The sequence below is a fragment of the Papio anubis genome, unplaced genomic scaffold (assembly GCF_008728515.1).
Source record: "Papio anubis isolate 15944 unplaced genomic scaffold, Panubis1.0 scaffold20, whole genome shotgun sequence".
Classification (NCBI taxonomy): Eukaryota; Metazoa; Chordata; class Mammalia; order Primates; family Cercopithecidae; genus Papio; species Papio anubis.
In genome coordinates, this window is record NW_022162022.1 from 127,356 (window position 1) to 153,105 (window position 25,750).

Below are 25,750 nucleotides of genomic sequence, written 5' to 3' on the forward strand. Positions count from 1 at the left end.
TCCAAATACTAATTCCCAGTAAATATGGCAATTGAGGCTTAACCCAGGACCAGACATCTTTAACCAGGACAGCACTGTATTGTGGCAATATGGTAATTCCATGATAATCCTGTATTGAGAAGGGGAGTGGGTAGGAAAAAGGGGATGAGATGGGGGAGTAGGAGAGGGGAAGAATAGGGGGAAATGGGGGAAGGACAAGGACAAGAAAAATCAGGTGGAAAAAGAAGCTTGTAAAATGAAGGTAATAGATACAGTAAAAAATAGATTTCCCCCTCAAAAGGAAAAGAAGACATTAGATCAATTTCTTTGTACTATTTAAATTATCCCTAAATATGCTCTACTAAAATCTAATATTTGCAAAATTGTTAATCAAATGTTTGATGTTATTATAGCGGTGAGTTAATTGTAGAACATAGTTCAATTGAGCTGTATTTTTATGTGGTGGGTAAACATTTCTAAACTTTGAGACTTCATGTATAGGTACTGTATATATTTAGGTCCCTTTTATAGGACTTCAGGCATTGTTTTAGTGTTTTAGATATTTATAGGGGTATATAAAATAGTCATAGTTTTCGTTCCATGACAAGCTGTTGGCAGTTTCTATATTTCATTTGCTGAGGAGTCCTTGGTCAGGAATGAAACTCCCAAATATAACATCTTTTCCATGGAAAATATGATCTACATTATGAAGTGGTTTCTAAAAATATGTTGTGGCTAAAAGCGGGGCCTGCTAATTTATCCATATAAATCTATAGAAACATACAGATGTGCAGATATTATTACACAAACACAGCTCCTCAATCAGGCAATATATACACATTCACTAGCCTAAGAAAGAATAGTTATATATCTGTCCATGTTGAAATATAGATGGTAATGGATGGCTTCAAGTGTTTGAAGAGAAACAAATTAATTCAGAGATTAAAACCCATGAATGTTAAAGCCTATGCATGTGTATTTTTAGCCCTGATTGCTGAATGAACTAGCTCTCTCCAGTGATTTCTTCCCAGGCCTTCTTTACCATGCAGAGTCAGATGAAAATACATTCTAGTATCTCTTGTTTGGTGGCCCCTTTTTGCTTTCCTTAAGCCTGGATTTCTAATTTTGATTTTGATAGATACGGTGGCCAGCCTCTAGTCTTAATCATTTTACAATGCAAGTAAGAATAGGCCTTTTGAACCATTGTTCCGCGAGGCACAGGAGCTGCATTTGAAAGGCAGCCTCCTGAGAAAGCTCAGTGTGCCCTGGAGGGTGTCTGGCCTGGAAGGGATTGTGTTCCCTAAGGTCTTTTTTCAGTGCAACAACCACAAGGGCTCCATCATCCATCATTTTTGGGCTTGAAGGTTTTCTTCAGAAGCCCAGTCCCTGGAGCTGGAAAGATTCAGAGCCATAGTTCCTAGGACATAGTTGGGTTGATAATTAGTTGTTGAATAACGGAGAGGTTTCTAAGCGTCTCAGGCCTGGATCACAGATCTTGAGATGACCCCCGGAGGTCTTGAAGTTTCCATGGTCACTGCTGGTTAGAGAAAAGCAGAAAAGACCTAGAGAATCTAAAACATAGGATTTGACATGCTGAACCTGGCCAAATTCCAAAACAAGGAGCTCTTAGACAAGTAGGTCAGGTCCCTGGCTCAACAGGAGAGTGTTTGGTTTATGGGTGCCATCCGTGTGTGTGTGTGTGCAGGTGTGTGTCGTGTTTAGAGACAGGATCTCATGCTATAACCCAGGCTGGAGTACAGTGGCATGATCAAAGCTCCTTGCAGTCTCAGACTCCTGGGCTCAAGTGATCCTCCTGCCTCAGCCTCCCAAGTAGCTAGGACCACAGTCATACACCACCACCACCACATCTGGCTACTTTTTTTTTTTTTTTTTTTTTTTTTGTGGCGATGAGGCCTTGCTATATTGCCCAGGCTGGTCTCAAACTCCAGGCCTCAAGCAATCTTCCCACCTCAGCCTCCCAAAGTGCTGGGATTACAGGTGTGAGCCACTGTGCCCAGCCAGGTATATTTTTGAACAAAGGAATAAAAATAAATTCCGTGAAGATACTCATTTGGATCAGACAGCCTTGGGGTCCACGAGTTGATTCAGATGAAGGGAAGGATTTTTCAATCACGTGGAACTGGATGAGCCTTAACCTCTTTCTAGTTGAAGAGATCAAACATGGTTTCAACTATTAGCGGGCTATTGAAATAGCAGCTTATTATTAATCTATAGTGACTCTTATCAACTTTGTCATCACAAAATTTAACATTTATAAGATAGATATTACTATTAACCCTGTTTTGTCCATAAGAATATTGAGACTTAGAGAAATGGAAAAATTTACCACAGTCATCTAGCAAGTCAGTAGGTGGTGGAACTGGAAATCAGATCTGCCCTGCCTCTTTTGCATTATGGGTCGGCCAAAGTGGAATAATTTTAAGGAACAAATCTTGCGGAAGTGCTGAAAGCCAGAAGGGACAGAATAGGGAAATGTTTAATCCTGGGTTTAAGATGCCAGATTCCTTGTTGGTGAGTTCTCTCTGAAAGGGCTTCATAAAGATACTCATAAATCTGTAGGAAAAGATACTTTAATGTCCTTTTGTGATTTCTAACGAGAAAAAAAATGTGTGAGACAGTAGTTCTCAAACTTTAGTATGCGAAGGCTTGTTAAAACAGAGAATGTTAGCTGGGCTTGGTGGCATGCACCTGTAGTCCCAGCTACTTGGGAGGCTGAGGTGGGAGGATCACTTGAGCTCAGGAGTTTGAGGTTGTAGTGTGTGATGATCACACACTTGTGAATAGCCACTGCACTCCAGCCTGGGCAACACAGTGAGCCCTTGTCTCTGAAACAAACAAACAAACAAACAAACACACACATAATATTGGACCCCAGCCCCAGAGTTTTTGATTCAATAATTTGCCTGTCTAATGAGTTCCAGGCAATGCTAATGCTGCTGGTCTGGGGATTGCATTTTGATGCCCACATGTGCAAGGGAATCCAGTGATTTCAAAATGAGGTCTCCATGTAATCTGGACCACAGATTACATGGACGCTCCTTATTTGTGAGCAGGTGGTTCCCCAGAAAATCCCCCAAAGCATCTGCAAGTTTTAATTGTTGTTTTGTTTTTGCTTTTAAGAAAGGAAAATGGGAATATCAGGGAATGTGAGAGCAGTGAGTTTCAACTACGCTACATCCTAAATAGCTAGAAAAAAATAATGATGTAATTCCTTTCGGGAAGAGTGAGTTATATGGGAGGCACCCAAAATTCATCAAAAACTAATCTCGCTGGGCGCGGTGGCTCAAATTTCAGTGTTCATAAATCCTGTAATCCCAGCACTTTGGGAGGCCGAGGCAGGCGGATCACCAGGTCAGGAGATCGAGACCATCCTGGCTAACACGGTGAAACCCCCATCTCTACTAAAAATACAAAAAATTGGCCAGGCGTGGTGGCAGGAGCATGTAGTCCCAGCTACTCGGGAGGCTGAGGCAGGAGAATGGTGTAAACCCAGGAGGCGGAGCTTGCAGTGAGCGGAGATTGCGCCACTGCATTCTTGCCTGGGTGACAGCGAGACTCCGTCTCAAAAAAAAAACCAACAAAAACAAACAAACAAAAAAACCACTAAACTAATCTCATCCAGAGACAGTCTTTTCATTGATAAAAGGAGAGCTTTGTGCCAAAGTAAATGCAGGACAATTGGTGCATCTCTCTACCTGCCAGGCAGATTTGTTCCATTTCCTGCTGGTATTCTCAGTAGGGAAGCTGAGAAATGCCTAATAGAGTAAGTGCACAGCTCTGGTCCCTTTAATTATATGTGATTGAGTTGTAGTTTTTGAGAGCTGCACTTACTTTAGGAAATGTGAACTGTAGTGTATGTTTGCACAATTAAAAAGTGGGTGTTTTTGATCCAGATCATGTGTCTCTTATGAGAAATTCTCTGAAAATGATTTTTTTCACTGTTGTCTGTGACAAAATAGATTCTTGAAATACATCATCTAGTTAAGTGTATGCAAGTGTAAGGGGGCCTAACTTACACTTGCAGCTTGTTAGCAGGTCTCAGGCTGGATATTGAAACAGGTTCTGAGATGGAGAGTTGAATGCAAAAGACTTACTGGGAGGGCTCTTGAAATCAACCATCAAGGGAATGAGGGAAGCAGGGCCTGGCAGAGGGAGAGGCTGAAAACCAATGAAGTCACAGCAGGCTCCGTGGGCAGTTCTGGAGCTAGGATGGCCCTTCAGAGTTGTCCCATATTGAGGGACAGGGACCAGGCCCTGGAACCCCATATTGACCAATCAGGTTGTTGGATGCCTGTTGCCACTGGGGAGGGGACATAACATGGGCAAGGCAACTTCCCCTAGAGAGCACAATTTCTGCGGAAGGAACTCAGCTCTGATCCATGAGAAGTGAGCACTCCAGCAACTGGGGAATGAATACCTCTGTCCTGAAGGGGGATTTGATTTCTACAGGGAGACAAGGGTTACACTTTGTTTTGATGACATAGAGCTACCTAACATTCATATATTGAATACATTGTTTATTTCCAAGGCAGCCTACTAGGTTTCATGCAATATCCGAAGAAAGCCAGACATGCATTCTGCTTTTATAGAAACGTATACTATCCATTACTATACACATGATAGAAATAATTTGACCTACTATATAACATATTAACTATAGCATTCCAGTTATAACACAGAGCATACTTTGTTGGGTAGTAGGTGTTGTACAAATTAGGTTAGACCGAGTTCTTTTTTTTTTTTGAGACATGGTCTCACTTCCTTGCTCAGGCTGGAGTGCAGTGACATAATCTCAGTTAATTGCAGCCTTGACCTCCCGGGCTCAAGCAATCCTCCCACCTCAGCCTCCCCAAGTAGCTGGGACTACAGGTGCAAACAAACACAGCTGGCTAACTTGTATTTTTTGTAGAGACAGGGTTTTGCCATGTTGCACAGGCTGCTCTCGAACTCCTGAGCTCAGGCGATCCACCTGCCAAAGTGCTGGGATTACAGGCATGAGCCACTGCACCCAGCCTAGACCCAGTTCTTAAAGTAGATAGCCATTATAAGGATAAAGCAATAATAATGGCTAGCATTTACTGAGGTATTGTCCAAAGCACTATTATTATTCTTACCTTTTATATTTAAGGAATTGAGACATAGAGAGCTTTAAAAACTTGTTCAAGGTGACAGAGATTGTAAGAGACAGCTAGATTTTGAACTCTGGCTATCTAACTGCAGAGTCTACTTAACTAACTTTTCCTCACTCTCTATTATTGTAAGAAAGTAGAGTTATAGATAAATTAAAGCCATCAAATTTTAACAGTTACTATAATTTTGCACTTTTGTTTATTTCTGTAACGCTTGCCCAAACACTTTGCACTGTTTCATTTACATAGTATCACTTAATGAAGTTTAGATGATAATTAAAAGGAAAAAATAATTTGTTTCCGTCTGCCTCTACTGAGTGCTGTTAGAAGAAAAGAATGGAAAAACAATAATTTACAGTGTAAAAGGAGTTCCATAATTCTTATATTGACATAGGGAAAGACCCCTTGTCTTATAATACCCAACTTCTTGTAGCAAGAAACCGAACAAGACAAAGTTCAAAATATGCATAAACAATCCTTGCAAAAGATTGCACTCTAATAAGCTTTGCACCATGCACTAGGTAATAGCTGACCACGACCCCAAATCTTCTCACATTGGTTTCTGGTTTGCTTTAGAGCAAGAATTAGAGAACAAGAGCCTGCAGGCCAAATCCCATCCGCTACCTGATTTTGATTTTGCCACCTTGTCAGCCAAGAATGGTTTTGACATTTTTAAAATGGTTGGAAAAAACACCCCAAAAGACTATTCTGTGACACATGAAAATCATATGGAATTCAAATTTCAGTGTCCATAAGTGTTACTGGCACACAAGCACACCCATTTGTTTATGTATTGCCTATGGCTGTTTTTCTAGCTACAACAGCAGAATTGAGTAGCTGTAACAGAAACTGCGTAACCTGCACAGCCTAAAATATTTCCTACCTGGCCCTTTTCAGAAAAAGTTTGCCAACTGCTGCTAGAGTGATTCTCAACCTTAGCCTTGTTGGAAGCATTTGGAAGAGATCTTAAAACTTCTGATCCCCAAGCCCTGTCCTGCACCAATTAAGTCAGAATCTCTGGAGCTGAGACCCAGTCTTCAGTACTTCGTAACATTCTTGGTGGTATAGTCCAATGTGCAGCCAAGGCTGAGAACCACTGCCTAGAGTGTTGAATGCATTTGAGGGGCAAATGGATTAGACCTTGCTGCCTCCAGGATGTCCTTGCTGCCTCCAGATAAGAGAGATAATGCCGACACTCTCTCACTGCTTGTATGTGCAAGGGGTGATGTAAGCAAAGATGTTGAGGACCTCCATGTGGCCTCTGGTAAAAGCCCTTCTTCTTTTTTTTTTTTTTGAGACAGAATCTCACTCTGTTGCCCAGGCAGGAGTTCAGTGGCACCTTCTCAGCTTACTGCAACCTCCGCCTCCCAGGTTCAAGCGATTCTCCTGCCTCAGCCTCCCACCACTCCCGGCTACTTTTGTATTTTTAGTAGAGATGGGGTTTCACCATATTGGCCAGGCTGTTCTTGAACTCCTGACCTCAGGTCATCTGCCCACCTTGGCCTTCCAAAGTGCTAGGATTACAGACGTGAGCCACCACACCTAGCCATAAAGCCCTTCTTCTTGAGGAGATGAGGATGGGGGAGGCAGAGAGGAGAAGAGAGGATTATACCAAATATGTATCCCAGAATATAGAGCGACTACATTGAAAACAAAATTCCCCAGAATGGAATATCATCAAACATATAGGCAGTGTAACCTCCCCTATTCTGACCTCTAGGAATAGGTGACCTAATTCCTTAACACCCTCTAACGCAACCATCTGGTCTAAGCTATAGAGCACAGCACCAGTTAGTCTGTGCAGTGAGTCTGAGGAGAAGGTTTAATCAGCTGTGTGGTTCATGAACTCTGTATCGGAATCACTTGGAAGGTTTGTGAAACTGTAGATTCCTAGGCCTCACCCCAGAATCAAAACCTCTAGGAACGGTCCTAGAAATCTGTATTTTAACCAGTACCCGGGTGATTCTTAAGAACTTTACAGTTTGATCACCACTTACCTAATGGTGTACTCTTTGTGGATGGGCAGGCTGAAGTTGTCCTTGACAAATAATTTGTCAAGGTGGATTAACTGGCTAGGCCAGTTGTTCCTTCCTTCCAGAGGTGCACACACATTAAAAAAAATGGAATTCCCAATAAGATTTACAACATATATGCCAAATAGCCTTTAAAAGAACCAAAGTTATTTAAAAAAAAAAAAAAACAGTGGTAGAAATAATATATTCATTACACCAATTGCTGTCTTGCTCAATGGTATAGACACCTGTATGACAAACTGTTTTACTATTTATTTATTTATTTAGATGGAGTGTTGCTCTGTCACCCAAGCTAGAGCGCAATGGCACCATCTCAGCTCACTGCAACCTCTGCCTCCCGGTTCAAGCAATTCTCCTGCCTCAGCCTCCCTAGTAGCTGGGATTACAGGCATGCACCACCACGCCTGGCTAATTTTTGTATTTTTACTAGAGACGGGGTTTCACGATGTTGGCCAGGCTGGTCTTGAACTCTTGACCTCAAGTGATCCACCTACCTTGGCCTCCCAAAGTGCAAAGATTACAGGTGTGAGTCACCACACCTGGCCAAACTGTTTTAAATGTCTTTAAAATTCCAATTACTCTCTGAAGAATTTTTGGAAGTAGATATACATTGTTTAGAGTGAGCTTGAGTGAATAAAGTGGGTGACTAAGTAAGATCTGATCTGTTTTTGGTTTTGTTTGGTTTGTTTGTTTTTAATGAGCTTTGGCTTGTAAGTGACCACACTATGCATCAGTGCACTCTTTAACTCCAAAAGACACACCTTCATAATATTTTGAATATTTTGTCAAAAACAGAGTTGTTTTAAAGAAGCCCAGTTTATCCTAAAGGAGAACAATCTTTTGAATTTACAAATTCCCATGTATTTTATATGAAACCAACTCTATTTCTTATTGTCATTTCCTTAAGCCTATAAGCTATCAGCTTGTGGACATAGGTGTTTGAATTTTGAGATACATGATTGTATTACAGGAAATCACTTTGGGGACAGTAGAAAACCAGCACTTAATGTCCGTTAACTAGTGAGATTTATAGGGGAGATGTGATACTCTAGACAAGAGGATATTTCACCTCATTCCGGTGTGATTAATGGGTTCACATTTGCATCAGAGCCAAAGGGCAGAATCATGAAGTAGACAGACAAACCCATTTCCTATGGTTACTGAGCTGGGTTGGCTAGCAATTGTATTTTAGAATCAGACTTTAAATACAATTCAGGTGAACAGAGTGGTACACTAAGTCAGTGTGGGGATAAATGCTGTGGGCAGTACTCAAAGGTTTTATTTGACCATCCTGGGACTCGCGGTGCCTGTTTCTAAAGTGAAAGGATGTATTTTATGAGCTGAGTTCACCCTCCTGGAGTGCACGGGTGATGCCCCTTGATAATAGCACAAAGCAAATTTGAGGCTTTCCATTTTCAACTGGTCTATGGGCATTGACTGCATTCATTGTGTGCTTATCACCGCAGAGGCAGGCTCCTGTTCTAAAGTGTCCAGTCTGAGGGCTTTCACAAATTCTTGGATGTCTTTAATTTCACTAAGCTGGACAAAATTGAACACATAGATCACTGAGCCTTGCTGTCCTGGAGGCAAAGATTTAAAAAAAGATGGTACTGGTTTCCCTAGAACAATCAGAACAGCATAATACCACATGGATGTGCAGTCTGAATTACTCTAAGTCTCTTCATTCATAACAAGAAGGCAATCCGAGACATTTAGGGCGCAACATGTCCCTTAGACTTTGGTAACTGATTTCTTGAAGGACTTACGTTGGAGATGCAAAGTAAAAGAAAGTCCTTTGGGAAATGGCAGGTGAATTTGTTTTAGCTGAGTATCATTGACATTTTATTTTGGAAAGGCTCTTGCTGTGATTAAAATTTTATTCTCATTCCTATTTGCAGGGACAAAACTGGAACTACTCCTTCACTGCATATGTGACTATAGATGTGTGTGTGCGTGTGTGTGTGTGTGTGTATGTGTCAAAAGGTGGGGGATGTGGGGATCATTGCCTTTAATCATTCCAGCTGGGCCCCTTTGCCTGGTTTCATGTTGCACATTTTCTGGCTTTCCTATTGACTGAAGAACTGCATCTTGACATTCACCAGAAGAAATCTGCCCCACAGCCTCTCCTCCCATTAAATGCTCCCCTTTGTCTTGGATCGTGATATTGCCTTCCAAAATTAAAAAAATTTAAAAAGTGTATGTGTGTGCACGTGTGTGTGTGTGTGTGTGTGTGTGTGTGTGTGTTAGGCGACATTGCTTCCAGAGGAGCTTAACTGTTTGAGGGTTAAAGACACAGAAGAATTATAACTTCAGTGTCGTACTGGCCAGGAGTTGGTGAAGAAAGGTGGCTTTGTTTGGATGATTAGTTTGGACTCTGTTAAGACAGACAAAATATCTTTTTTTGGTCTTATGGCGTAGGCAGGGTTTTATATGCTTAAAAGCAAATCTTCAACGGCATTCTCATTCTCTTACATCAGCCCACTTCTCCCTTTCTCTCTCATGTGGCGAAACAATAAACAAAGTGGCCACTGTTGGTGCACTGGGGCGTTTCTCTTTCTTTCTAATACAGGCTCCCAAGATGGAAATCTTTAGCCATTGAAAGCCCAAAAATTCTGCTCCTCTAAAAGCAGACACTTACTGAATGTTTGCTAGCTGGAGAAAGTCTCACCGCCACTCAGCTCCAAAAAGGTTCTGCAGAAATTTTGGGGCTGTAAGAATGGCGGGGCCCCCTCGGTCCCAGGAGAAATCACACTCAGCTCTGTTGTCTTTTTCTTTTTCCTCAGCATTTGTAAAGTTGGCCCAAGGGTGTGGCTGAGACTCCAGAAAAGCACTGAAAGTACTATTTGTTCTTGAAAATGTTACAGTTAATGTCTTGGTCCCAGTAGTAGGGGAAGAAAAGATCTTTGTGAACAAAAGCAACAGAATGCAGGCATCTATCTGCCTTTCCTCGCTGGGATTTCAGATTTGTTAACGCTGCTATCAGCAAGGCAAGTGGAATTTGAGAGGTTAATTTAAAGCAGTAATTCTTAACCTGGGATCTGTGATTTCTAAGAGGTCCACAGAATGTTCTGGGGAGCTTTGGGGTGAGGAGTGGACCTTCTTAAACGGAATAGAAAAGTTTGTACCGGCCGGGCGTGGTGGCTCATGTCTGTAATCCCAGCACTTTGAAAGGCCAGGCGGCCAGATCACCTGAGGTCGGGAGTTTGAGACCAGCCTGGCCAACGTGGTGAAACCCCATCTCCACTAAAAATACAAAAATTAGTGGGGTGTGGTGGCGGGTGCCTGTAATTCCAGCTACTTGGGAGGCTAAAGCAGGAGAATTGCTTGAACCCTGGAGGCGGAGGTTGCAGTGAGCCGAGATCGCACCATTGCATTCCAGCCTGGGCAACCAGAACAAGATCTGTCCCAAAAAAACAAAAATAAAAAAAAAAAGAAAAGAAAAGTTTGTACAAATAGGCCTTTTATTGGAGAGAGGCATGGCTCATCTTAGAGTCTCCAATTCAAAAAATTAATAAGTACTATTTTTTTGAGACAGGGTCTTGCTCTGTCACCCAGACTGGAGTGCAGTGATATGATCCTAGCTCACTGCAGCCTTGAACTCCTAGGCTCAAGCAATCCTCCTGCACTGGGCTCCTGGGTAGCTGTGGCCACAGGTGTGCACTGCTACGCCTGGCAATTTAAAATATATATATATATATTTGTGGAGACAAGGTCTCACTATGTTGTCCAGTTTGTCTCAAAGTCCTGGCCTTGAGGGATCCTCCTGCCTTGGCCTCCCTGCGTGGTGGGACTACAGGCATGAGCCACTGTGCCTGGCTGATAATTACTTTTTAAAGCAAGTTCATAAGCCCAAATTTTCCCCTTTTTTTCTTTTGAGCAGAGTTTTGTACATCAAGAGATTTTGGGGGCTCTGTAAAGCCTCACACGCCTCAAATATACAGTCCTGAGTGAGCATGTGAGTGCGTACTCATGTATGTTGCCCATGTGGGCAGAGCCTGGCTCCAGATGCTCGTTTCTTCCAGGAGGTGGCAGCCAGCGCATAGACAGCAGAGGGCTGGGGAAGGGCAGGGGCATCTGAGTAAGTCTTTTCTAAGAAGAGTCAGCCCCTACCACTTTGTCCTTTTGCCTGGGTAGTTTACCCCAGCCATGCTGGTGTTAGCGATTGGCCAAAGAGCCTCCCCTCACTGTGTTAGGGGAGTGAGCAAGGGAAGGACAGTCAATATACTACTTCCCCTAGCCTCTAGAGCCTATGACTCCCTCCTTTTCATCCATCTGGCAATGTGGTTCCTTCCCAGTGCTTGTGGGTTTTGAAGTCAGAAGTGGATTTGCATTCTGTCTCTCCCACTGTCAATTGCCTTATTTGTACACAGTTATTTAAATTCTTTGAACTTTAGTATCCTCATTGGTAAAATGAGGGTGAAGTCCGTACCTTGGAATGATACTGTTATGACTCAATGAAATGATGTACATAAGGTGTTCACTTCTGAGCCTGACCATAGAGAGTGCTTAGTAAATAGGGGCTGGCCAGGAGCTATGGCTCACACCTCTAATCCCAGAACCTTGGTAGGCTGAGGTGGGAGTCTCACTTGAGCCCAGGAGTTCAAGACCAACCCAGGCAACATAGGGAGACACTGTCTCTACACGAAATAAAAAAGGAAAAGAAAAAATTAGCCAATTATGGTGGTGCTTGCCAGTTGTAGTGGTCCCAGCTACATGGGAGGTAGAGGTGGGAGGATTGCTTGAGCCCAAGGAGGTTGAGGCTGCAGTGAGCTATGATCACACCACTGCACTCCAACCTGGGCAACAGAGTGAGACCCCATCTCTACAAAAACAAAAAATTAAATAAATAAATATAAATGGGGGCTGTTCTTTCACTGAAGCTTGGGCTCGCTGTTACTGCAAGGTGTACCATTCTAAAAGGCTTTACTAAATGCACTCAAGATTTTTTATCTTTTTGAAACTTTTGGGAATAGAAACAGGTAGCTCTATTAAAAAAAACTGAAAAAGGAAATATGGATTTAGTGGCTACAAAGATGGAGGGGTTAAAAGCTAAGCTGGAATGGGAGCAGAGAGAGAAGTAAAGAACACCTGTTAGTATCCATAACATGAACATTATCCCATCTCTCTATGGCTGTCGCCTCTCCATTGGGACATTTTTGATGTGCCTTCACATCTCAACACCTTTGCCTCACACTAGCAAAACTCCTGCTGAAGGAACTTACTGTGCATTATTTTCAATATTTTAAAGGATTACTTATCCAATCAAGTGCACAATGAAAGTAAAACATAACATTGTTTACCTTGTTTATATCTAAACACCAGTAGAATCAGAAACGAAATAGCAAACCACACACATAAAAAAACACCTAAAACCAAGCCATAGTTCATAAGCTTTTTCTACATTACTATTTACACAGGATTAATTTGATATAGCTGCTACTAATGTGTACATACTGTTACAAGTTCTACTTTTTCACACTAATTTCTGTAGACTTCTTCATATTTCTATAGTCCAAGTGGCAATATCCATTTTGATATGTTTTATCTCTATATCGCAAGACTTTGGGTTGGTTTCTTATGTTAAGTGTTTCTTTTACTTATATACTCAATGCTATCCCAATACAGGCTTCTCCCCACCTTGTCAAAGGCTGTAATAAATTATTTAAACAAATTGTTTTTAGAGACAGGGTCTCGCTCTGTTACCCAGGTGGGAGTGCAGTGGCACTGCAGCCTTGAACTCCTGGGCTCAAGCAAGCCTCCCAAGTAGCTGGGACTACAGGTGTGTGCCACCACACCCCGCCCATGCTCTGAGAAATTTTGACATTTGTCAACTTTTATCAAATTTCTCTCTAGAAAGATTGTATTAATACTAACCGAGGCCCCTGGCAATGGATAAATATGCCTAAAGCAGAATATTTCCCATCTTTTCCAACACTGGGTTTTGTATTTTTTTTCCCTAATTTAATGAGTGAAGTATCTTGTTGTTTTAATTTTCAATTTTAAAATTATAATGAATGTGAATATTTTCCCATCTTAAAAAAACGAATGATTTCTCTCTCCTTTTGTGTGAATTATCGGATCCACGGGTCAAGAAACTGTGGCCCATAGGCCAGATCTGGCCAGCCACCAGTTTCTATAAAGTTTTGTTGGAACACAGCCATGCTCACTTGTCTACATATTGTCTGAGGCTGCTTTTTGCACTACAATAGCAGAGTTGAGTACTTGCAAAAGAGCAAAGTCTGAAATATTTACTGTCCGGCACTTCACAGAAACAGTATTTAGACTCTTATCTCTTAGTTCATATTCACTCTTGTTCTACCATATGTTATGCTCCAGCAATATGAAAGTACCTGTAATTCCCCTCATATCATGATACTTTGTGTTTTGGTGTCTTCACCTATGTTCTTCTGTCTGTCAGGAAATTCTAATCCCCTCCCTTCCAGGAAGGTTCATCCTTTTAAAACCTCCTTGAGAGATATTCATGCTGTAAAGTATTCCCTTCAACTTAAATTCACTGCATTACTTTTTGTTAGAAGACATTGATCCTTGGTGTGAGAATCAAAAAAACAAATGTGTGGGAAAACAGTTTATGAAATTATGAGTTGCTATATAAAAGTAACAACTTCTAATAAAAAGTTACTATAGTTGGCATATAATTATTGTTATATTATTATTGTTGTTATTATATTTGGCAGCATCAATATTCACCTTTGTTTTTACTTTAAGTTCACATCATTTATAGTCAACTTATTTATTTATTTATTTATTTTATTTATTTATTTTTTTTGAGACCAGAGTTTCGTTCTTTTTGCCCAGGCTGGAGTGCAATGGCGCGATCTCGGCTTGCTGCAACCTCCACCTCTCGGATTCAAGCGATTCTCCTGCCTGAGCCTCCCAAGTAGCTGGGATTACAGGTGCCTGCCACCACGCCTGGCTAATTTTTTGTATTTTTAGACCAAAATATCCAAATCGCTCTCATGGAGTAAAGGATCTGCCCTATCTTATAATACCTCGTTATTAAATACTGTCAATATAGTGGGGTGCCTGGCCTAGCTATTTTGGCAGTATCAGTGCCAGTTTGGATTAATTATGAGTCTTATCAATTACTGAGTAATCATTAAGATGACTCAAAACATCAATCAACCAACCAAGCCAGAGAGCCCAACTCTCTGTGTTATCCTTCTATTTGACTCCGGAGAACAAAGGATAGAATCCTAGAGAAACAATAAATATGAAATCCTGAGAATATGTGCTAACCAAAGATCCATTCTATCCTTTGATTGCAGATAATTATGCAAAAATCTAACAAGATAATACCTTGAAGAAGAGTTTCATTTATATAGAAAAAATTATCTGAGCTAAAACATACATTTATAAGTGCAAAATAATGCCTAGAATATTTGGGAATTCTAATTATCTTTCAAAAGTATTTTCTAGAAGAATATTGCTCTGCACTACAACCTATCATAGCTGTAGTTTTTGAAATGGGTCTGCATGGCCAGGCGCAGTGGCTCACACCTATAATCCCAGCACTTTGGATGGCTGAGGCGGGCAGATCATGAGGTCAGGAGATCAAGACCATCCTGGCTAACATGGTGAAATCCCATCTCTACTAAAAATACAAAAAAATTAGCCGGGCGTGTTGTTGGGCACCTGTAGTCCCAGCTACTCGGGAGGCTGAGGCAGGAGAATGGTATGAACCTGGGGGGCGGAGCTTGCAGTGAGCCGAGATTGTGCCACTGCACTCCAGCCTGGGCAACAGAGCGAGATTCTGTCTCAAAACAAAAACAAAACAAAACAAAACAAAAATGGGTTTGCATTCCTCTCTCTGACGTCTCCCCACTTCCTTTGGGAATCTAAACTATAGAAAATACTATTGTGAAATATAATATATATAAAAACTATAATAGTGTTGCATGTGTATGTGTGTTGGGGTGTGCATGTGTGTGAGAATATAGTTTATTAATTTAAACAATGATCTCTGGGGAATCCGGAAGAGATTTTCATTTGCCTTGTGAAAAGTTTAATATATGTGTTCAAAGCCACAAGGCTAAGGTTCAAATTACACAGAGTGAAAGCTTGGGCAGTTATGAATGCTCAGAGTCCCAGAGACAAAAGCTTTTAGTTTTAACTGCATTTCTGGAAAGGAGGGCGCCAGTTCCTTCACCACTTCCATTAAGGAGCAACTACTTATTTTAGCGGTGCCTTTCTCTCAGGAAGCGCAATATATAGGAAGGGCAGAAAAGTAAGCAAAGGAGGAAATTTGATATTGATTTCTTTTCTTCTGTGAAATTACATGAAAGCTCAATGGCTTGTAGCAGCAACCTAGTCAATAAAACTCCATCTGAGACCACCTTGAAGTTCAACATTCTCCCGATCCTTTTAAATTTCCTCTAGTGTCAGGTTATTTTTGTATTTAATTGTCTTTAGTTCTGAGATACTATGAAGCTTTTTATTCATAACATTACAGAGATGATTTTGCTAGAGGTAACACTGCAAAGTATTTCCAGATGACAATGCCCTGCCCCTCCTTTTTGGTTAAAAATCAACAACACAAAAACCAAAATCTGAAAATCCAAGGAAAAACAGAGATGAAAAAAGCGAACAGTGGAGCTCCTTGTTGTGAAGCGATTGCTCACTATTAGGGTGCTGCTAGGTTTTCCTGCAGAAGGAGTAAGTACAGCATTTCCTCCTGTGGGGCTAGGAGAATATCATGTGTGTTGGACTCACTATTATGTATGTGTACTTTTTGGTCGTGATAATTTCTAACATTTCTTAAACACTTACTGTGTGGAGGTAGTATGCTAAGTCTTTATTTGTATGGTTTCTGTTCTTTAGGGAAGCAATAAGTCGCCTGTGTGAAGCTGTCCCCGGGGCAAATGGAGCCATTAAAAAGCGAAAGGTAAATGTTGCGGTGGTTTTCTTGCTTATGTGTCCCTCATGATGGCAAAGAGAGTACGAAAATCGCTGTTAGTTCATCCCACCGTATGACCCAAAGTCCAGCCTGGCCTTTATTAGGTGGCATGATATCAGAGCTGCACTCAAAGCTACTCTTGTCCCTCAAATCTTTCCGAGTTGCCTGACGCTGTCTGACGTGGCGATGCCTCCAGCTGCAGAGGGGAGAAAGCCCCTGGGCTTTATGTCAGAAATGTAGGGTGCTGGACTTGGCTCTTACTGACCAGGGAGCATGGAATCTCATCTTGCTGAGACTCCGTTCTTATTTCCTGTGGAGTGTGGAGTTAGGGAGTTGAACTAAATGACCAGTTTAGTGCCTTCCAGTTTCCACATTTTATAATGTATGTATTCTGCATTACAACATTTTAGACCTTTTAGGCTTCCTGGCCTGTTTTCTAGTATAAATATGGATAGCGGTAAAGGTGAGGTAATAACGCATGGGTAGAGTAGCTTTCCCTGTGGAAAGAAAGCGAAAGTTTTGATGTTAGACAGACTTGGATTGAAGTCCTGCCTCAGCCACCAACAAACGGTGTACTCTTGGACAAGTCACTTAACCTCTTGGATCCTTGGTTTACTCATCTGTAAAATGGGAGAAAATAGCACTTACTTTATAGGGTTATGTAAGAAATAAATGAAGTGATGTCTACATACTACCTGCCACAGCGTCTGGCATCTATTACACTTTCTGTGTTAATGGTAGCTAGTATTATTGCTATTAAGCTATGAGCCCTAGAATATTTTGTTGGTTTGAAAAGTCCAAAGGGCCGATGCAAAAGCTCTTAAGATAACTATATAAATCATATAGAATTGCAGACTGTTTAAGTGTAGGGGTTTTTTTGTTTTGTTTGGCTTTTTGTTTTTTTGTTTTTTGTTTTTGAGACGGAGTCTCGCTCTGTCGCCCAGGCTGGAGTGTAGTGGCGCAATCTTGGCTCACTACAAGCTCCGCCTCCCAGGTTCACGCCATTCTCCTGCCTCAGCCTCCTGAGTAGCTGGGACTACAGGCGTCTGCCACCAAGCCTGGCTCCTGGCTAATTTTTCTGTATTTTTAGTAGAGACGGGGTTTCACCGTGTTAGCCAGGATGGTCTCAATCTCCTGACCTCGTGATCTGCCCACCTCAGCCTCCCAAAGTGCTGGGACTATAGGTGTGAGCCACCACACCTGGCCGAGAAGGGTTTTTAAAGAGATCTTCTGGTCTAACATTTTCATTTTGCCAGCTACTAAACTGAATCTGAGACAAGAGATGGTATTTGTCTGAGTCACTAGGGTGATTAAGGTCAGAGCCAGCTGTAGAAGCCAAGTCTTCAGATTCCCAGCTTAGGGTTCTATTTCTATACCATTCTGCCCTGTTTTCGGTTATCATTCTTCATTATATTACATAGGGCTGAACCAGTGTCACCCAGAGTGACTCAGAGAACCCACATGATATGAAACATTCTGACAAATGGCTCTTAAATTCTATTAAGGACTCCCTATGACTAGTTTCTTTCACAGAACCCATGGTTCCAAAGTAATCTCTAACCTCTTCCTGCTTCTCATAATTTCTAATTAGAATGCTTCAACTGGATGATTCCAACTAACAGGCAAGATTTTCTCATCTAAGGAGCAGGGATTCCCCATCCCAAAATAAAACAAAGCAAACCTGGCTATCATCTATCCGGAAAGTACACTTGCAGAGAAAAACAGAAAAGCAGCTGGTTTCCTCCAATAGCTAGCATGTATTGAGTACTTAATATGTGCCAGGGACTCTTTCCAGCACTTTACCCCTTTCTTTTCTTTTCTTTTCTCTCCACTTTATTGTGGTAAAATATCCATAACATAAACTTTACCATCTTAACCTTTTTTTTTTTTTTTTTGAGACGGTTTCACTCTGTCACCCAGGCTGGAGTCCAGCGGCTCACTGCAACCTCCGCCTCCCAGGGGTTCAAATAATTCTCAATGCCTCCGCCTCCCGAGTAGCTGGGATTGCAATCATGTGCCACCATGCCTGGCTGATTTTTGTATTTTTAGTAGAGATGAGGTTTTGCCATGTTGGCCAGGCTGGTCTCTAACTCCCTGGCCTCAAGTGATCTACCCACCTCAGCCTCCCAAAGTGCTGGAATTATAGGCATGAGCCACCACTCCCAGCCTCATCTTAACCCTTTTTAAGTGTACAGTTCAGTGATATTAAGTACATTCATATTTTTGTGCAGCCATCACCATCATCCATCTTTAGAACTCTTTTCATCTTGCAAAACTGAAACTCTACACATTAAACCGTAACTCCCCAGTCCCCTATCTCCACAGACCCTGGCAACCACAATTCTACTTTCTGTCTCTATGATTTTGAGTACTCTAGATACTACATATGAGTGGAATCATACAGTATTGGGCCTTTTATGACTGGCTTAATTCACTTAGCATAATGTCCTCAAGGTTCATCCATGTCATAGCAGATGTCGGAATTTACTTCCTTTTTATAGCTGAATAATTTTGCGTTGTATGTATAGACCACATTTTGCTTATCCATTCTTCCGTAGATGGACACTAGGTTGCTTCCACAGCTTAGCTATTATGAATAATGCTGCTATGAACGTGAGTTACAAAATCTTTTAGAGACCTTCCTTTCAATTATTTTGGGTATACACCCAGAAGTAGAATTGCTGGATCATGTGGTTATTCTATTTTTTCATTGTTTGAGGAACTACCATACTGTTTTCTACAGCAGCTGTACCATTTTACACTCCCACCAATAATGCACAAGGATTCTAATTTCTCCATATTCTCACCAAGCCTATTCACATTTTCAGTTTCTTTATGATTTCGTCTTGATAGGTATTCTAGCAATTTGTCCATTGTATCTAGGTTCTCCAACTTGTTGGCATACAATTGTTCACAGTAGTCTCTTATAATCCTTTTTATTTCTGTAGAATTGGTAGTAATGTCTTCACTTTCATTTCTGATTTTAGTAATTTGAGTCTTTTCTCTTTTTTGCCTTAATTCATCTAGTTAAAGGTTTGCCAGTTTTGCCGATCTTTTGGAAGAACCAACTTTTGGTTTAATTAATTTTCTCTATTTTTCTATTCTCTATTTTATCTCTGTTCTAATCTTTATGATTTCCTTGCTTCCACTAGCTTTGGGTTTTGTTTTTTTCTAGTTCCTTAAGTTACAATGTTAGGTTTTTGACTTGAGATCTTTCTGCTTTTTTAATAAAAGTGTTTATATCTATGATTTTTCCTCCTAGCACTCACTGTTTTCACTGCATCCCATAAGTTTTGGAATGCTGTGGTTTTTATACTTTGTTAATCATCACAAAAAACCTAGCCACAAGTGTTATTGTTTGTCCCCATTTTACAGATGAGGAAACTGAGGCCCCAAGAGGTTAAGTAACTTGCTCAGTGACCCAGTCAGTGTGTGGAGGAGCTAGGTCAAGCCCAGGTAGTCTGGTCCAGCATCTACACACTTAATCACGATGTTATCTGCCCTTTTGCCAAGCATCTGCCCTGCAGGGAGAGAGCCAAAAAACGATGTAGGGCCAGTTGAATATAGTCAGATCTTTGTTTGATTCCTTAGGTCTGTTAGATACTGCATCATTAGCAGTTTGGAGTGCTAATGGATAAATGATTTATCTATTTATATGATCTCCTATGAGTTTTGAAGTCTAAAAGTTAATGAATAACTGAAAGAACTGGGGATTCCTGAGAGACTATGCCATATAGAGTAAGAAGAGCTAGGCTGCTATGTCAGTACCAATAAATTGACCCAGATACAGTCAATTAATGTTTCCCTATCTTAATGCTTTTCTCTTTGTAAAATATGGATAAGCACTTCTGCCAGGTCTGCCTCCACTCTTTTGTAAAAGTTGGTCAGTATCCCATCCTCAGCCTCCCCTTTCTGTTCCTTTCTCCTCTCATTCCCATAATGACCTCTCCCAAGGCCAGGGTCTACAGTTTCTCCCCTATCTCTTTCTTGAAGAAGAAATCCTGTAGCAAAATTGCCAAAATTCATTTTGAAAGTAGTAATTATAATCACTACAGTTTGTTAGCACTTCGCCGTATACTGTGCATTTCCATATACTTTATTATTAATACTAAGTTTGATTCTCCTAAGACCTCCCATGGCTAGAGGTGGAAGAATGGAAGTGATAGTATTACTCCTGTTTTGTAAACAAAGACATTGAGGGGGTTCCAGAGTTGTCTAAGGTCCCTTGACAAGTTAGGATCACACCTGGGACTTGAATTCCAGTTGCCTCACTGCCCATCCTGTGTGCTTTCCACTCCTTTCTCTTCCATGGGTCTTTTAACTGTTAGGACATTTCTAATAATGGCATGAAAGACTTTGTCTCCTATATAATAAATACATTTTGGGCATATCCCACGAGATTAAGGTTATGGTGAGAACAAAATTAAGATGACTTATACAAAAGTTCTTTACAGATAACAAAATGCTTTTCAACTATGAGATAGTGTTATAATTTAATTTGTATTTCATATATATATTTTTTGTTTGTTTGTTTGTTTGTTTTTGTTTTTTTGAGCAACAGAGTCTTGCTCTATTGCCCAGGCTGGAGTGCAGTGGTATGATCTAGGCTCACTGTGACCTCCGCCTCCCAAGTTCAAGTGATTCTCCTACCTCAGCCTCCTGAGTAGCTGGGATTACAGGCACGCGCCGCCACGCCTGGCTTATTTTTGTGTTTTTAGTAGAGACGGGTTTCACCATGTTGGTCAGGCTGGTCTCGAATTCCTGACTTTGTGAACTGCTCACCTCGGCCTCCCAAAGTGCTGGGATTACAGGCGTGAGCCACCGCATTGGCCGCTTAATAATATTTTTTAAACTAGCATGGAAAAGAAACTCTAGAGAAGCAAATGAACAACTTGCTGTTAATAAAATCACTGCGGGGAACACAAAATCTCTCGCTTTGCCCAGAGCCGTGTAAGAAGCAAAGAAAGTAGACCAAGAGTCAGCTTTATGATGTGGTGATAGCTGTGAGGTTTAGGGCTCCTTCCTCACATTGTTTGCACTACATTTTAGAATGAGCTTGGAATTAAAAATAAAACTGTACATTAAATTTCAACAGTGCGGCCGGGCGCGGTGGCTCAAGCCTGTAATCCCAGCACTTTGGGAGGCCGAGACGGGCAGATCACGAGGTCAGGAGATTGAGACCATCCTGGCTAACACGGTGAAACCCCGTCTCTACTAAAAAATACGAAAAAAAAACTAGCCGGGAGAGGTGGTGGGCGCCTGTAGTCCCAGCTACTCGGGAGGCTGAGGCAGGAGAATGGCGTAAACCCGGGAGGCGGAGTTTGCAGTGAGCTGAGATCCGGCCACTGCACTCCAGCCTGGGCGACAGAGTGAGACTCCGTCTCAAAAAAAAAAAAGAAAAAATTTCAACAGTGTGTGTTTAACAGTTTGGTATGGCTCCAGAATGAATCAAATGAGAGCAAAACTAGGACAGAAACAAATTGTGTTTTCACTGATTGCCTCAAAGTATTGATTCATATGCTGAGGAATCACTGATTTCCATCAACTGGTCCACTTTCCAGCAGAGGATTTCAGGACTTAATCCAAGCATCCATCAAAGCATTTAAATCTCTCAAATTATTTCTTAGAATTTTTAATGTTGGGAAGGGCAAAAATAAGTAATAATAATAATAATAATCATAGCTCTCATGTACCTAGCCAAATACTGTGCTAAATGTTCTCCAGTTATTATTTAATCTTCACAACAGCCCTTATGATGTGGCTACTGTTTTTTTTCCCCCACTTTTTATATAAAAGGAAATTGAGGCTTAGAAAGGTGATTTGTCCAAGGTCATCAGTTAGTAAGTGGCATTTCTGCCTGAGGAAATCTACCAGCCCACCCTCTCGCCCCCCTGTTGGTATGCCTTTGTGGACATATGACCCCAGTGCTTTTCTTTATAATTCCTGGGTACCCCCTACTCTCATGATTCTTCACCAAACCCCCACACCTCCTCTTCTTGAGAAATGCCTGGTCCAGAATTTTGACTTCTATCAAAGCATGTCCCTTTCCAGATCGCGCCACTGCACTCCAGCCTGGGCGACGGAATGAGAATCCGTCTCAAAAAACAAACAAACAAACAAAACAAACAAAAAAACATGTCCCTTTCCTCAGGATCTTCTTCTAAATCTCTATTAGTAATTTCTGGTAAATCATCTTTATTAATGAGTTAATGTGGAAGGGGCTAACGCCTTCCTAGTAATATTTGTTCATTTTAACAATTAGGACCTTCTGAAAACAACAATTTAACCTAAAAGAATGCCCAATGTTAGAATTTCAGGCATCATGATTATCTGAAGGTAACAATTAGACTAGTAGAGAGGACTTTTTAACTCTGGCAAGGGAAAGATGAGGGAGGAACAGGGATGGCTTCAGAGAAGGAAGCAGTTGTGTAATTGGAGAGTTCATCAATGCCTTCTGTGGCGTTAGATTCAGTGGATTGTCAAATTTTTCTTCTTTTAGATTTGCAGTATTGAAAAGGACGCAAGAGTTCAGCTGGTCTAAACTCTCACAGGAATTTGTTTACATTCAAGCAGGAGTCCACTCCCAGCACCTGGGGAGGAGAGAAACTAGGAGAAAGTTCTGAGGGCCTAAATTTCACTACTTAATAAAGAATTTGCTGCATTCTAATTTTAAAAACATGTTTATTTAATAAAAATCATTCCCTTTCATTTGATTTATATAAGGTAAAATAGAAAGGAAGAGTTTGGACTTTGACTCATTTTTAACATTTAAAAAACATTAACATTCATTCTGTGACAAAATTCCTGACAGTGTTTTGTTTTTCTTCTTTAATTTTTAAAGCCTCCAGTTAAGTTCCTATCAACAGTTCTTGGCAAAAGTAATCTTCAGTTTTCAGGAATGAATATAAAACTGACCATCTCAACATGCAGTCTCACACTGATGAATCTTGACAACCAACAGGTAAGATCACAAATGTCATTTATAGTTTAACATATCTATTTTTCCAGAGAAGCCTGGGGATAATGAAAAGAATAAAGTTTTAGACAGAGTATGTCTACAACTTAAGACAGCACAAGGGAAAAATCTGCTGAAGATTTATGCGTAACAATCATTAGAACAACAGCATTACCAACCCATCACTGGGGCGTGTAACCACCTACATACGTGCCCCTACCTAATTGGCTTTGAATGAAGAACTAAGGTGCAAAGAACATAGAAAATATCATTTAGCAACTCATATCCTTAAATTGATCATTGATGTCTCCACCAACCCTCCCCAAATGGATAGCAATTCCATTATCACAACTGACAGACTGTGTGTTGGGCCAGGGTGCAGATGAGGGACAAACGGGAAAGGTGATGTTAGGGTTAGTGTTCTAGCAAACTGAAATTTAAGCAGAAAATATTTTCTTCCAATTCTTGTAGTTGAGAAGCTTTCTAAAATGGTATTGTATAAAAGATAATGCTTTCTTCCTTAATAATTTATGATACTGTGGTGTGCCTGAGTTTTCATTGTGAACCTCATTTCTCAAAGAACAGCATTGCTGAAGCAAATGTAGAATTTACGTAGGCATTGGGCTAAATATGTACCTTAACAAGGACATTTTGTTTGGCTTGCTTTTAATTTTTTAAACTAAATTCCTTCTATCAGGTTATGTATGTGTGTTAGGATCTGATTTTCCTCTTTGTCTAATATGTTGTGATCCAAGTTTCTTTACAGTTAAGGTTTTATTGTGTGGAGTGCTGTTGATCAAGGTTTAATGTGTACTTAATAATAATAACATGCTACAAGCTCTGAGGTTACATATGGGTTGAAATGCTGGCTTTGCCACTTACTAGCAAGTGACTCTACTACTCTGGGCTTCAGTTTTCTTCATCAGTGAAATGAGGATTATGGTACTTATTTATAAGGTTTCTGAGAGGATGGATTTTAAGTGTCTCATAGGTCTGTTTAGAGGATTCAATGAGATAATAGATGTAAATTATATAGTGTGTGCCAGTCACATAATACCTATTATTATTATTTACTCAAATATTCTCAGAGACCTTTTCATATACTCAGTACTTAATAGGAAGAACATATTATAAGATTATAAAATTATCAGTAACATATAAGTACAGGTTTTGAGGGCTATTTTATTTTCTAAATTAAAAAACAGAATAAAATACACTGTTTAAGCAGTAGTATACAACACCTTAGAGGAAAAGTGCTAACATGAAACAGTTACAAGTAAATTCTTGTCTAGTTGGGTCCTGGTTGATCTTCCAAGAGTGGTGATGCTATTGGTGTAAAGAGAGCATAACATTTTGGGCTGTGCTTGGAAGACATGACACATATGAGTGGTAAAACATTCATTCAGTCATTCTGACATTTCGACTTCAGTACATATGTAGATGCAAAATTTATTTTTAGTTTTCATTCACACGGATGGTACTACGAAAGTTCAATGCTTTTAGTTATGAAATCTCACTAAGTAGAGGAGCCCTCAGATTATCTCGGAGTTTTGTAAGGGAGGAAGAGTGGGCAAAGCTGAAGCCATCATAATGACAGCCTTTTGGGTAGAATCTAATGATCATTTTTTAAGATGACCCTTTCTGTGGGGTTCCTGAAATGAATGAGGAATTTATGAAGAATGGGATTGTGGTGTATGTGGTGGGGCAGAGTTTATTCTCAGTCTCTCTTTCCCCTTCAGTACCCTTCTTTAGGGCAAAGTATTACTACCCATCCATAACCTTTCAGGCAAAACAGAGGTGAGGAAAATGGGTGATTTTCATTACCAGTAACTGTAGTAATATGATGTGCCTTTTAAAGTAATCCACATCTTTTCTGCACTGGTGCCATGGAACGGGGTTGTATTCAGCCCACTGCTGGAGTGGGGACCAAAGTTAAGATCTCATTTATCTCAGACCTGAGGGCTGATTTTTAGTAACTATTTTGAGCTTTTCTGCAGGCCTAGGGGAAATGGCTGGAAGGTGGGAGAGATGTGCCACTGTAGAGGCCTCAACTCAAGAAGCTTTATGTCTTGTGAGAAAGGCAACTAAAATGTTTAAGAAATGAACACAGCGAAGATTAGAGACTTTGTGGATACAGCACAAGAAAAGGATTAATTAAATCCTTAACGCTACCACTGGAAGTTCTAAAATAAATACAAAGAAATATTAATGCTTTCCCCATCCCCACTTAATTTCTAAGATATACTTTGGACTAAAAACAAAGGTTCAAGTTTATGGATATATTCATAGATGATAGCATTTATGGAACAGATAGTTCACATTTATCTTTGGTCACTGAGAACATCAAGAATATAACCATTCGTTCCCAGAAAATATTTTACAAACCTCCAGAGGCAGAAAATATTAAACATGTAATGCTTGCAATTTTTAAATATTACCATATTTCAGGATGGGAAAATACACTTTTGCAAGGGTAAGTTATAGGTATTTCCTTGTTTCAAAATTCAAGCGACAGACTTTATTGACATACTTTAATATAGTATTTTAGGGCCTCAAGCAAAAACGTCAGTCTCAGTAGCTCACACTCCCACTAATTCTTTACTGATTTCTACAACTCTAACAGATACTGAATTCAGAAGGGTAATAGAGTTAAGGTAAAACAGGCAAAAACTGAGACATCCTTTAGTCTCTACAAGGAGAGGCAACTTGAGATATTTAG

At 40.5% G+C, this 25,750-nt stretch overlaps 1 protein-coding gene across 1 annotated transcript in view; it reads left to right on the forward strand.

Annotated features, from left to right (window-relative positions):
* The window catches only part of LOC116272789 (SHC-transforming protein 4), a 142,872-nt gene that overhangs the window by 60,006 nt on the left and 57,116 nt on the right, over nucleotides 1-25,750 (forward strand). Inside the window, exons 3-4 of the mRNA XM_031661596.1 lie at nucleotides 16,001-16,064; nucleotides 22,918-23,037. Coding sequence (XP_031517456.1) covers nucleotides 16,001-16,064; nucleotides 22,918-23,037 — 184 coding nt within the window. The remainder of the gene's footprint in view (nucleotides 1-16,000; nucleotides 16,065-22,917; nucleotides 23,038-25,750) is intronic.